At 43.2% G+C, this 13,898-nt stretch overlaps 3 protein-coding genes across 3 annotated transcripts; 1 reads left to right on the top strand and 2 right to left on the bottom strand.

Moving 5' to 3' along the window:
* Positions 1–413: 413 nt before the first annotated feature.
* On the bottom strand, positions 414–3,184 carry LOC121571578 (proteasome subunit beta type-8). Its single transcript, XM_041883112.2, has 6 exons — positions 2,904–3,184; positions 2,473–2,614; positions 1,904–2,015; positions 1,330–1,459; positions 908–1,112; positions 414–595 (listed from the first exon to the last, which is right to left on the bottom strand). Exons 1-6 carry the CDS (start codon positions 3,027–3,029, stop codon positions 507–509), a joined length of 804 nt encoding a protein of 267 aa, XP_041739046.2. The 5' UTR covers positions 3,030–3,184; the 3' UTR covers positions 414–506.
* A 1,729-nt stretch (positions 3,185–4,913) lies between these two features.
* LOC121571577 (proteasome subunit beta type-7) lies at positions 4,914–9,588 on the bottom strand. The gene is made up of 8 exons (XM_041883111.2): positions 9,465–9,588; positions 9,004–9,097; positions 8,685–8,782; positions 8,351–8,491; positions 7,656–7,771; positions 7,448–7,506; positions 5,478–5,629; positions 4,914–5,322 (listed from the first exon to the last, which is right to left on the bottom strand). Exons 1-8 carry the CDS (start codon positions 9,524–9,526, stop codon positions 5,211–5,213), a joined length of 834 nt encoding a protein of 277 aa, XP_041739045.2. The 5' UTR covers positions 9,527–9,588; the 3' UTR covers positions 4,914–5,210.
* Positions 9,589–9,612: 24 nt separating this feature from the next.
* On the top strand, positions 9,613–12,274 carry LOC121571579 (proteasome subunit beta type-6-B like protein). Its single transcript, XM_041883113.2, has 6 exons — positions 9,613–9,735; positions 10,273–10,343; positions 10,637–10,768; positions 11,163–11,292; positions 11,395–11,539; positions 11,846–12,274. The coding sequence occupies exons 1-6, from the start codon at positions 9,703–9,705 to the stop codon at positions 11,971–11,973; spliced, it is 639 nt and encodes a 212-aa protein (XP_041739047.2). The 5' UTR covers positions 9,613–9,702; the 3' UTR covers positions 11,974–12,274.
* The last annotated feature ends 1,624 nt before the right edge of the window (positions 12,275–13,898 follow it).

Below are 13,898 nucleotides of genomic sequence, written 5' to 3'. Positions count from 1 at the left end.
ACCAAACGATACCCGGGCAAACACATCCGACTGGTTTTGGGACATGTATTTGTGTTTCAGGAAACAGTTTGTTGGAGGCAAATACGCTAGACAAAACTATAAGGACTCTGAATTTTACTTCCTCCTTCAACTGTTGGTTATGAGGTTATGTTATTTGACCGTTTAGTAGGCTAAAACATTGGACTAAAACTCTTCAAGTCACAAAGTTGTCAAGTGTATTTCACAAGTCTCAACAGACTTTTAATCAAGGTTAATAGTATTGCATTAAACAATCATACAAACCGTTTCCAATGACTGGCACTGGTAAATAACTGGTAGATTATCATACTGTACATCTGAATAGGACTGGTAACAGTTGCAGCAAGTTGTGAAGGCATGTAAGACCATCAGTTTAAACAATAGAGGCCAGAGTATGCGGTTTGAAAATTGTCTTTATTTGGAGCAGTGCTGGGATCAGTTGAGAGAGAACACAGTGTGTCTGTGTGGGTGTAGAAACTGATCTATGATCAGAACATGCCCTTCCTGTAGCGGTGGATCAGCTCTGACACGTCCTCCTTACACACCTTTATCCAGCCGTCCTCCTTCATGTGGTACACTGGACAAACACACAGACAGTTACACATAAAGGTATTGTTTACATTTTATTTTCCTATGGATTCAGCATATGAATACTTTTTCATATGGATAAATCCTTATGAGATTAGATTATAATTGTATATTTAGTTATAACCTCTTGAATGGAATTCACACCTGGAATTTACACAACAAACAAACAATATCTCAGCATACATCAAACTCAATCCTGCACCTATCTATGCTTCACATGGTCTCACATGAACTGACTTAGTTAAGTCAAATCAAATTAATCGTTATAGAATGAGTATAGGTTCAGAACAAGGTCACTCACGGTTGACCACTCCTCCAGAGTAGGCGTCTCTGTGCGTGGCGTGGGTGATGCCACGGCGGCCCAGCTCGTACGCCTCCTCTACCGTCATGTCCTCACGGTAACCGCTGTCCATCACTCCGTATGCATAGCTGCTACCACAACCAGTAGAGAACATCCGACCAGAGAGACGTGTGGCATTATCATCCACATAGTACAAACCAGGGCCCTGGACAGCAAGACACAAATATATTGATACGCATCAACAGACATGACAACTGGAGACAATCCAATGGTAGTCACAAATGGTGGGTACCATCAGGATGAAAATGTAAGCTATAAAAATCAGGCTTTCAAATAAACACTCACACAGACACACACATACCACACACACACACACCACTCACACACACACCAAAAACACACACTCCACTCCCTCCCTGTACCTTGTTGTCCCAGCCAACGATCATGCTGCCCATGGAGAGGCCCATGCCCCTGTAGCCCAGCATCATGTTACACAGCAGCTTAGAGGCTGCAGACACTGAGATCCTCTGCTTGTTCCTCAGTTTGTACAGCCTGAGACACAAAGAGATGGAGGGTCAGTCACTATATGAGACAAGGCAGTCAGAGTGCTAAAACACTGGTTTACTTCCAGATAGATTTGAACACCCCAGATACATTAAGGCATTAATGGGGCTTGGAAGCAAACCATTACGACCAATATAGGAGAGGACTAGTCTAGATAACAATTATGGCCAAAACGTTACATAGATGGTATCTACAAAGTCACTGTTTGATATTGATATGGTTGTGTGGTGCCTAATTTATGTCCCACGCATTTGTTTTGAGAAATGGAAATGACATTGATTGGTACATGTTCTGTCCATCCAACCCTCCCTGGCCCTCCCCTTCCCCATAAGCCCGACAGACAGCCAGACAGACAGGCATCAATGATTGTGATATTAACACCATGTAACTGTATAGCGGGACTCAATCTAACAGAGACAAGCTCCATCAGACCTGCACTCCTTAGCCAGCAGTCTCTCCCAGTACTGGCAATCAGCAGCACTGCCAGACATGGTCCCCAGCAGGTAAGGATTGATCTCTATCACCTTGTTAGCCTCCTTTGACGCTGCAGGGAAAGACAAATACATGGCAAAGGGGTTAGAGAATGATTGCTTTATGTTTGGTTATAGATCTCTGAGATCCATTCTGCATCTGAAGGTGCGGTCTACGACTGCTGCTGGAACAGAAATCTAATGGACCAACTCAAGGCTGATCACATCATCCTTCCAAGGTAAATCACATCAAAATGGATGACCTTACAATTACCACTTGTAGATTTGGTTTAGTACTCACAATACAGTAGGCAGTTATAGTAGTAACAGTAGAATGCTATTACTAGTTTCTTACTGTGTATAGGTACAGTATTGTCAGATGAATGCACGTGTATGCCTGAAATGAGAGACTAATAGGTACTTTTCTTACATTATAAATCTGTACCACGTGAAACCAAGACCGCAAGGCTGATGGGCTAAAGTGGTTTTGGTTATCAAGGAAAGCTAATCCCTATGGAATGTGATGTTTACCAATGTAGCTGCCAGCTGAGGCCCTGGAGTCCACGGCCACAATGACACCATGGCGGAATTTGAAAGCCAGTGTAGTTGTTCCATGGTTCAGATCTATGGACACACCACCTTCACGGCTGCATGACTTCAGGAACCCTGAGGGCTAGAGAGAAAGAGAGCATTATAGAGTGGGACTGTGAAGTAGATTGATCCAATCGTTTAAAAAATGTGTGATGCAGCAGCGCTTGTCAGTATTTTGTCAGGTGGTATGCATGCGTGCGCGCGTATGTTTGTGCGTGCGTGCTTAAATGTGTGCTTGAGGTGAGTTGTGAATCTCCATTGAACCATGCTTTAGTAAGGTATAGTTCACTTCACATAGGACACATTAGATCATTTAGATCATCATATTATTGTCACAGAAGAAACAGAAAATAACTGCAGAAAATACTCACATCCACTCCAACAGGGACAGCAAATTCCTGATTCGGTCGGTCAATAAAATGCCCTACTCCTGTTCCAAGAATCTGCCCACGAAGTCCCGCGTGGGACTTATAACCACTTACGTCGAAAAGTGCCATAATGATTAAATCAAATATAAGAAGAATGTAGACTATACCTTAATCAAATTTGAAGCGAAAATACAGCTTGGCTTCGCTCTGATGCGACAAGGAAATATATTTCCTAATGCAAACGAAACCGAAAGGGTTTTTAAGGTACATTTTCATTCGTGATCGAAAAAGTAACCGAACTGTAGCTTATAATATGCGTACTCATTCCGAGTATTATTTGACAATAGCCTAGCCACGCCAAGTCATACGGATAAACAATTGTTAATAGTGATTAAGTTTTGACATAATTTTTCACAACAATATACAGTAAACTGACTGAAAACGTATCACACATTTGGCCAATCGCAGAGCATCATTTGTGGGGTCGTCATCAGTAAATATGAAGACTTACCTGTCAGAGGTTTACCGCGCTCAAGGAGTCACTCACAAGGAGTCACATGGAGAGAACTACACTGAACAAAAATGTAAATGCAAAATGTAAAGTGCTGGTTTCATGAGCTGAATAAAAGGTACTAGAACATTTCCATACACACAAAAAGCTTATTTCTCTCAAATGTTGTGCACAAATTTGTATACATCCCTGTTAGTGAGCATTTTATATTTTGTCAAGATAATCCATCCACCTGACAGGTGTGGCATATCAAGAAGCTGATTAAACAGCATGATCATTACACAAGTGCAGCTTGTGCTGAAGACAATAAAAGGCCACTCTCAAATATGCAGTTTTGTCACACAACACAATGCCACAGATGTCTCAAGTTTTGAGGGAGCTTGCAATTGACATGCTGACTGTATTTCTATGAAATAACACATATGGAATCATGTACTAACCAAAAAAGTGTTAAACAAATCAAAATATATTTTATATTTGAAATTCTTCAAATAGCCACCCTTTGTCTTGATGACAGCTTTGCACACTCTTGGCATTCTCTCAACCAGCTTCATGAGGTAGTCACCTAGAATGCATTTCAATTAACAGGTGTGCCTTGTTAAAAGTTAATTTGTGGAATTTCTTTCCTTCTTAACGCGTTTGAGCCACTCAGTTGTGTTGTGACAAGGTAGGGGGGTATACAGAAGATAGCCCTATTTGGTAAAATACCAAGTTTCTTCAAGTGCAGTCGCAAAAACCATCAAGCGCTATGATGAAACTGGCTCTCATGAGGACCGCCACAGGAATGGAAGACCCAGAGTTACAAATGCTGCAGAGGATAAGTTAATTAGTTACCAGCCTCAGAAATTGCAGCCCAAATAAATGCTTCACAGAGTTTAAGTAACAGACACATCTTAACATCAACTGTTCAGAGGAGACTGTGTGAATCAGGCCATCATGGTCAGATTGCTGCAAAGAAACCACTACCAAAGGATACCAATAAGAAGAAGAGACTTGCTTGGGTCAAGAAACACGAGCAATGGATATTAGGAGAGTGATGGAGTGCTGCATCAGATGACCTGGCCTCCACAATCCCCCGACCTCAACCAAATTGAGATGGTTTGGGATGAGTCGGACCGCAGAGTGAAGGAAAAGCAGCCAACAAGTGCTCAGCATATGTGGGAACTCCTTCAAGACTGTTGGAAAACCATTTCAGGTGAAGCTGGTTGAGATAATGCCAAGAGTGTGCAAAGCTGTCATCAAGGCAAAGGGTGGCTATTTGAAGAATTTGTTTAACACTTTTTTGGTTACTACATAATTCCATATGTGTTATTTCATAGTTTTGATGTATTCACTATTATTCTACAATGTAGAAAATAGTCAAAATAAAGAAAAACCCTTGAATGAGTAGGTGTTCTAAAACTTTTGACCAGTAGTGTATATAAAAATGAAGATGCTGTGAGCTGAAACTGCTATAAGGAAAAGGGAAAGCTAAAAGTGAAGAGGGAAAACTCAAACACGCGTTCATGAAAAAGAATGTAGACTTTTTATTCAATCAATCACTTTCCAATATTTCACCCACTGCATATAGACACAGCTATAGCCTAGACCTACTAAACCTGTTTAAAATGTATTGCTAACTACAGTTAATTGAACTAAGATCTTTATGTGACAATGTTTTTTTATGGCTTTGCATTGTAGTGTCACCTAGTAGTCACGTCTTGTCATTATTAGGTGTATTGTATTCACTGATTTTATGTCTTGAGTATTGTGATAAGCCTCTGTGTGACTGTATCTTTGTCGTTTCTGAGCGGTCAGGTTCAGGCGGTATGCATCCGCTGGACTGTCTCCTGCACTACCTCCAGCTCCAGAGGGACTATTTTCTCTGTCAAAATAGACGTTGTACCTGGGCGATACTTGTATCTTCTCTGCCTGAGTGAGAGAAAGAGAGAAGAGAGAGAAAATGAAAGAGAGAGATAGAAGAGAAGATACTGGTCTGTCAAAACAATATAGTTTTGGCAAATATGCTGTCTAGAATAATAGTTGAAGGAGCTGAGGATGGTGACACCATTTACATTTACATTTACCTCTTGTCTTTGTACTCTGACTCCTGGTACGGCCTGATGTAGTCCACCCCCTGTTTAGTGATGACACAGATATCTATGTTGTTGCCTGAGCCCAGGTCACTCATGATGCCAGAGTGGATGGCATCCCGGACCAACTCCTTAGCCTCCTCCAACTAGAAGGACATAGTGATGGGGAGTGAGTGAAGGGACTGGGATGGGGGAGGTAGGTCTACAATACATCCAGCTTAATGTAAACAAATCTGATGCCTTCTTTATGGGGAGTCCAATGACTTAACTCTTGAGACTTGAAGTACAGTGGGGAAAAAAAGTATTTAGTCAGCCACCAATTGTGCAAGTTCTCCCACATAAAAAGATGAGAGAGGCCTGTAATTTTCATCATAGGTACACGTCAACTATGACAGACAAATTGAGAAAAAAAAATCTAGAAAATCACATTGTAGGATTTTTAATGAATTTATTTGCAAATTATGGTGGAAAATAAGTATTTGGTCACCTACAAACAAGCAAGATTTCTGGCTCTCACAGACCTGTAATTTCTTCTTTAAGAGGCTCCTCTGTCCTCCACTCGTTACCTGTATTAATGGCACCTGTTTGAACTTGTTATCAGTATAAAAGACACCTGTCCACAACCTCAAACAGTCACACTCCAAACTCCACTATGGCCAAGACCAAAGAGCTGTCAAAGGACACCAGAAACAAAATTGTAGACCTGCACCAGGCTGGGGAAGACTGAATCTGCAATAGGTAAGCAGCTTGGTTTGAAGAAATCAACTGTGGGAGCAATTATTAGGAAATGGAAGACATACAAGACCACTGATAATCTCCCTCGATCTGGGGCTCCACGCAAGATCTCACCCCGTGGGGTCAAAATGATCACAAGAACGGTGAGCAAAAATCCCAGAACCACACGGGGGGACCTAGTGAATGACCTGCAGAGAGCTGGGACCAAAGTAACAAAGCCTACCATCAGTAACACACTACGCCGCCAGGGACTCAAATCATGCAGTGCCAGACGTGTCCCCCTGCTTAAGCCAGTACATGTCCAGGCCCGTCTGAAGTTTGCTAGAGTGCATTTAGATGATCCAGAAGAGGATTGGGAGAATGTCATATGGTCAGATGAAACCAAAATATAACTTTTTGGTAAAAACTCAACTCGTCGTGTTTGGAGGACAAAGAATGCTGAGTTGCATCCAAAGAACACCATACCTACTGTGAAGCATGGGGGGTGGAAACATCATGCTTTGGGGCTGTTTTTCTGCAAAGGGACCAGGACGACTGATCCGTGTAAAGGAAAGAATGAAGGGGGGCCATGTATCGTGAGATTTTTGAGTGAAAACCTCCTTCCATCAGCAAGGGCATTGAAGATGAAACGTGGCTGGGTCTTTCAGCATGACAATGATCCCAAACACACCGCCCGGGCAACGAAGGAGTGGCTTCGTAAGAAGCATTTCAAGGTCCTGGAGTGGCTCTAGCCAGTCTCCAGATCTCAACCCCATAGAAAATCTTTGGAGGGAGTTGAAAGTCTGTGTTGCCCAGCGACAGCCCCAAAACATCACTGCTCTAGAGGAGATCTGCATGGAGGAATGGGCCAAAATACCAGCAACAGTGTGTGAAAACCTTGTGAAGACTTACAGAAAACGTTTGACCTGTGTCATTGCCAACAAAGGGTATATAACAAAGTATTGAGAAACTTTTGTTATTGACCAAATACTTATTTTCCACCATAATTTGCTAATAAATTCATTAAAAATCCTACAATGTGATTTTCTGGAAAAAAAATTCTCATTTTGTCTGTCATAGTTGACGTGTACCTATGATGAAAATTACAGGCCTCTCTCATCTTTTTAAGTGGGAGAACTTGCACAATTGGTGGCTGACTAAATACTTTTTTCCCCCACTGTATATCGATGTGATGGCATATGAACTAAATGTATGACAACCCCTAGCCTGCCTAAGGAAAAGTCACTAACCTCCATATTAGGTTTGAACCTATCCTCCAGAATCCCCAGAGCAGCCAAGTCACCAGACCCTACACAAAACACAAATAGGAATCAACTAAATGTCATTATTTATAGATTATTCATGATGGCTAGTCAATTAATCAACTAATAATGGCCCACACAATAACAGTATATGGGTGTATGCTTATGTATGCTTGACACAGTAGCAGTTCCTCACCCATTGCAAGGTATGGCACATTGTCTATGCTCCCATAGGGCCCCACTGTGTAGAGGTGATTGCCGGTGCAGTCCACCCCTCCTAGGATTAGACTGGCCCCTATCTGGCCCCTGTACCTAAAGATACACATATGAGATACATTATGAACAAACAAACCTATCTGACATGAAAGGTGGTTACATTGGAGCGGCTATAGTGGTGGATGAGGTGAGTTATTTCAACAGAATGTAATGTTTAAAGGGCCATGGTAAAAAACATATATAATTTTGACCTCTCGGATGGTCAGTTCTTGCATCCATAGCTCTGTCGATGAATTTGAGAGTGGTAACATTTCTCCAGCCCCATCCCCCAGCTGTTTACCAAATCAGTGGCTGGGTGCCCGCTTTTTTGTTTTTTGAACTGCAAATTGCCCCTTAAATGCTTGAATGAAGTGAAATATGTAATGCTCTAATGCAGTGGTTCCCAACTCCGTTTCTTGAGTACCCCCAACAGTACACATTTCTGTTGTGGCTCCGGACAAACACACCTGATTCTACTAATCATCAACCCCTTGACAAGTTGAATGAGGTGTGTTTGTCTGGAGTTTCAACAAAAAGGTGTACTGTTGGGGTTACACGAGAACCGGAGTTGGGAACCACTGCTGTAATGGAGAGTGGTAAAGATACACACACACACACACACACACACACACACACCTGAATAGCATATCCTGTAGTATGTTTACTGCCATCACGACACGTGGGTTCCTGCCGCTGGTCATAGAAAAGATGGTGAGGTTGGAGGAGAGCAGGTCGGTGGTCTTCTCTGTATCTGCTGCAGTTCCTGCACCACAGCAGCTGAGAGAGGGAGTAGACAGGAGAGAGAGGTCAGGAGAACAATGGATGTGTGGGCATGGATATCTCAAATCAAAGTGACAGACTACATTTTTTCACTTCTCTTCCACTTCTCTCTTCCACGCATGACAATCAATTCCATTCTCCACATAAGTCACACATGGACTATCCCTTTAAGAGGTGTAGGCCTACTCACTACATATTGGGGGAGATGTAGTGGATCTTGGCACACATCTTGTCAGCCACCACTTCACCGGAGGTGGCCCGCGTGTCTGCTCCCAGAACCACTCCATCCTGCACATACAAGGACCCAAAGAACACTCCATTTTACTATCAGTATACACAATTAATTTCAATACACTTTGTCCATCATTATTGTATTTTTTAAGTCGCATAACGACAGGCAAGAATCATGATAATATGTTACTATGTAAAATTAACTGAAATTGTCCCACTATATGGAATCTTCCACTTATTAGAGATGCCTGCCCATTATCAGTGGACATCACTCTCACCTTGCACACTACTCCAGCTATGGTGGTACCTGTCTTCATAGGCTTAGGTGCCTTGGTATGTCCTCCCTCAAGCAGACTGTCCAGTGCAACATTTCTATTTGATAAAGATATAGACGAATCACACACACTGTAACAAAATACCAATACAGTGTACCACAAAATCTTACAAAGAAAAGCCCTATCTAATGATGACCAGATCAATACAATTGCAATTAGCTGATTAACACATAGAAGTGTAACTTTCATTAAAAGAAAATGCAGAAATAATCAAATGCAACGTTTAAAATGATTTAGACTTGCGGGTCTTTTTAGTTGTTGTTTTTTACACGATTATACAAGATACATTACTTTCACTTTTGATTTAGGCTTGATATGAGACGAGATACATTTTACGAAGTTTACTGTTTACCAACAAAAAAAACGAAACATTATTCTCCTTAAAGGTAAAAGGGAAATCATACCTGGAGACGTTCTCAAAATTAAATCCCGATGCAGGTGTTTCGAGAACATTTGATAGCGCCATACCTGAAGCGGCTTATTTTGCACTCCCTGGTAAGATTTGGACTACCCTACAATCGCGCATTTCAAGTCCCTCAAGAGGTCGCTGTTTTCTTGACCCGATGTGACCAAATGTGACTGAAGGACGCAGTTTTATCCGTATTTTTCATCCGTGTTCGGGCAATACTGGATATACACTTTATGGACTCTCAAATCAAAGAAGTTAGCACAGGCGTAAGTTAATTGTTTTTCATATTTTGTACCTGATATTGTTATACATTTTCCTAAATTGAAGCTGCGATAACAGTACATTTTGGGACGAACGAACCAGAATTTACACTGAGGATTTTAATTCTAGGTTGCCTTGTTGATTTTGTCGTTAATTCATCTCAGTAACCTAAAGCTGAACTTCAGGGAAAACGTTTATACATTTAACTTGATAATAATAGCCTTATTTAATATTTTCCGACGAACAAAGTGCTGAATTTACTTTCGTTTTCGAGTCATTCATCTGCAACTCAAGAAATTACCCTACACTTTAGCACTGATCTAGGATCAGCTTAGCCTGCCTAAATCCCAACCAAAGCCTATCCATTGACTGTAAACCATAACGTAAGGAAGAACATGCAAAACTGAACTTAGATCATATATAATAAATATGTCACGAATATATTATCATACAAATATATCATTATATCTTATATAGTAATTGTATGCTCTCCCCATCTAACTGATTATACACGTATTAATGTTTTTTAAAATCTCCTACAGACCACCATCTTGGCGGTGACGTTCAATGGAGGGGTTATCATTGGCTCAGATTCCAGGGCGTCCATCGGAGGGTAAGGAGTATCTCCAACACCTATTAACACCTGGAACCAAGTTCATCATATTGCCCCTCCTTTCCTCTAGACGTGTCTTTATGATCAAATACAAGTCTGTGACACACAACATATTAAATAAATCAGCCATCACTTAAAGCAATATATAGCAATATATACATTGGAACGTGTCACCAGGATCTCTATCTAATGTGTCTCCAGGAGTCTCTATCTAATGTGTCTCCAGGAGTCTCTAGCTAATGTGTCTCCAGGAGTCTCTAGCTAATGTGTCTCGATCTCGACTCCACCCACAGATACTACGTGTCCTCTAAGACCATCAACAAGCTGATCCAGGTTCATGACAGGATATTCTGCTGCATCGCCGGCTCCCTGGCAGACGCTCAGGTCGTCACCAAGGCTGCTAAGTTCCAGATCTCCTTCCACAGGTATAGACCACCCTTTCCCTGTCTCTGTCCCTGGCTGGTTGAACATAGGCCATGATTGTTGATATCAAACTAATGAAGCTTGATTGATGTGTGATTGATTTGTATTATTATCAGCAATAGTGAGACCTCCATTTTAGATGTGTTCTTAGTAGTAATGTGCAGCCTACATTTACGTCATTTAGCAGACGCTCTTATCCAGAAAAACTTACAGGAGCAAGTGCCTTGCTGAAGGGCAGATTCTTTCACCTAGTCGGCTCGGGGATTCGAACCAGCAACTTTTCAGTTACTGGCCCAAAGCTCTTAACCACTAGGCTACTGCCTCTTGAACTACAGTAGACATCAAAACAATCTGTGATACAACCATGTCTTCACTGTGTCTGTCCTGTGTGGTAAGTATTCAGATGGAGTCCCCTCCTCTGGTGAAGGCAGCAGCGTCCATTTTGAAGGAGCTGTGCTACAACAACAAGGAAGAGCTGCAGGCCGGCTTCATCACTGCAGGCTGGGACAGGAAGAAAGGGCCACAGGTGAAGCCCTGGGGCATAACAAACAGTCAAACAGCCATATAGAATAGAACACAATAGAATATAACACACACACACGATTTCTAACCGTTATCTCTCCTCTAGGTTTACACAGTGGCCCTGGGTGGTATGTTACTCAATCAGCCGTTCACCATCGGAGGGTCAGGGAGCACGTACATCTACGGTTACGCCGACGCCAAATACAAACCTGACATGAGCAAAGAGGAGTGCCTGCAGTTTGCTACAAATGGTAAAAGTAGATTTGTCCTGTAGAATCTTTCATAGGCTTCATTGTTTATATCCAGATGGCACTGTTTTCATATAGGATAAAAGACGTCAGATAAGACATTTTATTTTATTTTATTGAAAATATCTTCCAGTGGGACAGGAGAGTGATTATAGGATGGGTTTGCTATGGGATTGTTGGCACTGGAACACAAGAGAGCTGTTTCCCGAAAACGTGGAACGTTATGGTCTCATACCCATCTCTACCTGCCATCTGATCTATTTTCCTCTCTTTCCTCCCCCTTCTTTTCCTCCTCTTCCCCCCACCTAGCTCTTGCCCTAGCTATGGGCAGAGACAATGTCAGCGGAGGCGTGGCACACCTGGTAGTGATCACCGAGGAGGGGGTGGAGCATGTGGTCATCCCTGGAGACAAGCTGCCCAAATTCCACGATGAGTAGAGTGACACTACAGTCAACCAATCAGTGACACTCTGTGAGATGAATTTGGAACCTTCACTCACTCACTCATTCACTGTTGTTCATACATGCATAACTTGGTGTTCATAGGCCTAACTATTCACATCAGTTTTGGGACTGCGGATAGAAATAAATACTAATGATTGCCAAGAGTCTTCTTTCTTCTGGCTATGTGTTTCATAATCTACTTCGTGTTCATTTAGTTTATGTGCTTTATATTTTGTTTACCTAATGACCTCTGGGTGGAATCAGTAAAATCTAAGTAAAAAATATGTTTACACTGCGTGTAAGTGTGTTTGATTATAAATATGTCAATCTGACAGTCCCCACTATAATTGAGTAGGCTATTTCTGAGGGAATACGCCCTATTTAATTTGATGCATCATTAACAATAGATAATTAGTAAATATTATAAGCCTGTTATACAGTGAGGGAAAAAAGTATTTGATCCCCTGCTGATTTTGTACGTTTGCCCACTGACAAAGACATGATCTGTCAGAGTGGTGTAGGTGGATGAGTAGGAATCAGGCGCAGGAAACCAGGAGGACTTCAACTGAACTTTAATAAAGTCCAAACAAAATCAGTCGCCAACCCAACCGGGTAGCGCGAACAATTACGCACGGCAAAACGGTGCGGGCACAACAAGAAAAGCGCACACAGTGCGAGCTCTCGAAAATATACTATAACGAGAGAAACAAAACTCGTAGAGGCAAGCTGACATAAACAATCACGCATAACACCTGACCCAAACACACGAAACTAAATAAGGGAACAATTAAGACACAAATAAGGGACAGGTGTTATGAACAGACTAAACCAAATGAACAAGAAACATAGAACGGTGGCAGCTAGTACTCCGGAGACGACGACCGCGAAGTCCCCCCGAACAAGGAAGAGGAGCAGCCTCGGCGAAACCGTGACAGTACCCCCCTGACGCTGCGCGGCTCCAGCCGTGCGCCGACCCGAGCTCGAGGACGACCCGGACGACGCGGAGCAGGGCGCGCAGGATGACCCCGATGGAAATCGGTCAGTAGGGACTGGTCCAATACGTCCCTCCTTGGCACCCAGCACCGCTCCTCCGGGACCGTACCCCTCCCACTCCACGAGATATTGAAGACCCCCATCCGGGCGTCTAGAATCCAGGATGGACCTCACGGTGTACGCCGGAGCCCCCTCGATGTCCAACGGGGCGGAGGAGTCTCCTCAATCTCAAAGTCCTGGAGTGGACCAGCTACCACCGGCCTGAGGAGAGACACATGGAACGCAGGGGTTAATATTTTTGTAATCAACAGGTAGTTCTAACCTATAACTCACCTCGTTCAATCTCCTCAGGACTTTAAATGGCCCCACAAACCGCCGACCCAGCTTCCGGCAGGGCAGGCGGAGGGGCAGGTTTCTGGTTGAGAGCCAGACTCGATCTCCAGGTGCGTACACTGGCCCCTCACTGCGGTGTAGGTCGGCGCTCGTCTTCTGTCGACGTATGGCACGCTGCAGATGGACGTGTGCAGCGTCCCACGTCTCCTCCGAGCGCCGTACCCACTCATCCACAGCGGGGCCTCGATCTGGCTCTCATGCCATGGTGCCAGCACCGGCTGGTACCCTAACACACACTGAAAAGGGGTTAGTTGGGTGGAGGAGTGGCGAAGAGAGTTCTGTGCCATCTCGGCCCAGGGCACATATCTCGCCCACTCCTCCGGCCCGGTCCTGACAGTATGACCTCAGAAACCTACCCACATCCTGGTTGACACGTTCAACCTGCCCATTACTCTCCGGGTGGTAACCCGAGGTAAGGCTTACCGACACCCCCAACCGTTCCATAAATGCTCTCCACACTCTAGAGGTGAACTGGGGGCCTCGGTCAGACACTATATCCTCGGGTACCCCGTAATGCCGGAAGACATGGGTGA

This window comes from Coregonus clupeaformis, chromosome 8 (genome assembly GCF_020615455.1).
Source record: "Coregonus clupeaformis isolate EN_2021a chromosome 8, ASM2061545v1, whole genome shotgun sequence".
Classification (NCBI taxonomy): Eukaryota; Metazoa; Chordata; class Actinopteri; order Salmoniformes; family Salmonidae; genus Coregonus; species Coregonus clupeaformis.
This window is presented reverse-complemented; position numbering and strand designations above follow the sequence as displayed.

Bases quoted from the DNA above. Each gene is read 5' to 3' on its own strand.
- LOC121571578 (XM_041883112.2), bottom strand. From the start codon at position 3,029: ATGGCACTTTTCGACGTAAGTGGTTATAAGTCCCACGCGGGACTTCGT. The intron at 2,615-2,903 runs GTGAGTATTTTC...CTTTCTCTCTAG, and splicing joins CTGTCCCTGTTGGAGTGGAT to CCCTCAGGGTTCCTGAAGTC. The intron at 1,113-1,329 runs GTACAGGGAGGG...CTTGCTGTCCAG, and splicing joins TCGTTGGCTGGGACAACAAG to GGCCCTGGTTTGTACTATGT.
- LOC121571577 (XM_041883111.2), bottom strand. From the start codon at position 9,526: ATGGCGCTATCAAATGTTCTCGAAACACCTGCATCGGGATTTAATTTT. The intron at 9,098-9,464 runs GTATGATTTCCC...TTTATCAAATAG, and splicing joins AATTTTGAGAACGTCTCCAG to AAATGTTGCACTGGACAGTC. The intron at 7,507-7,655 runs GTGAGGAACTGC...TGTTTTGTGTAG, and splicing joins TGTGCCATACCTTGCAATGG to GGTCTGGTGACTTGGCTGCT.
- LOC121571579 (XM_041883113.2), top strand. From the start codon at position 9,703: ATGGACTCTCAAATCAAAGAAGTTAGCACAGGC. The intron at 10,344-10,636 runs GTAAGGAGTATC...CTCCACCCACAG, and splicing joins TCCAGGGCGTCCATCGGAGG to ATACTACGTGTCCTCTAAGA. The intron at 11,540-11,845 runs GTAAAAGTAGAT...CCCCCCACCTAG, and splicing joins CCTGCAGTTTGCTACAAATG to CTCTTGCCCTAGCTATGGGC.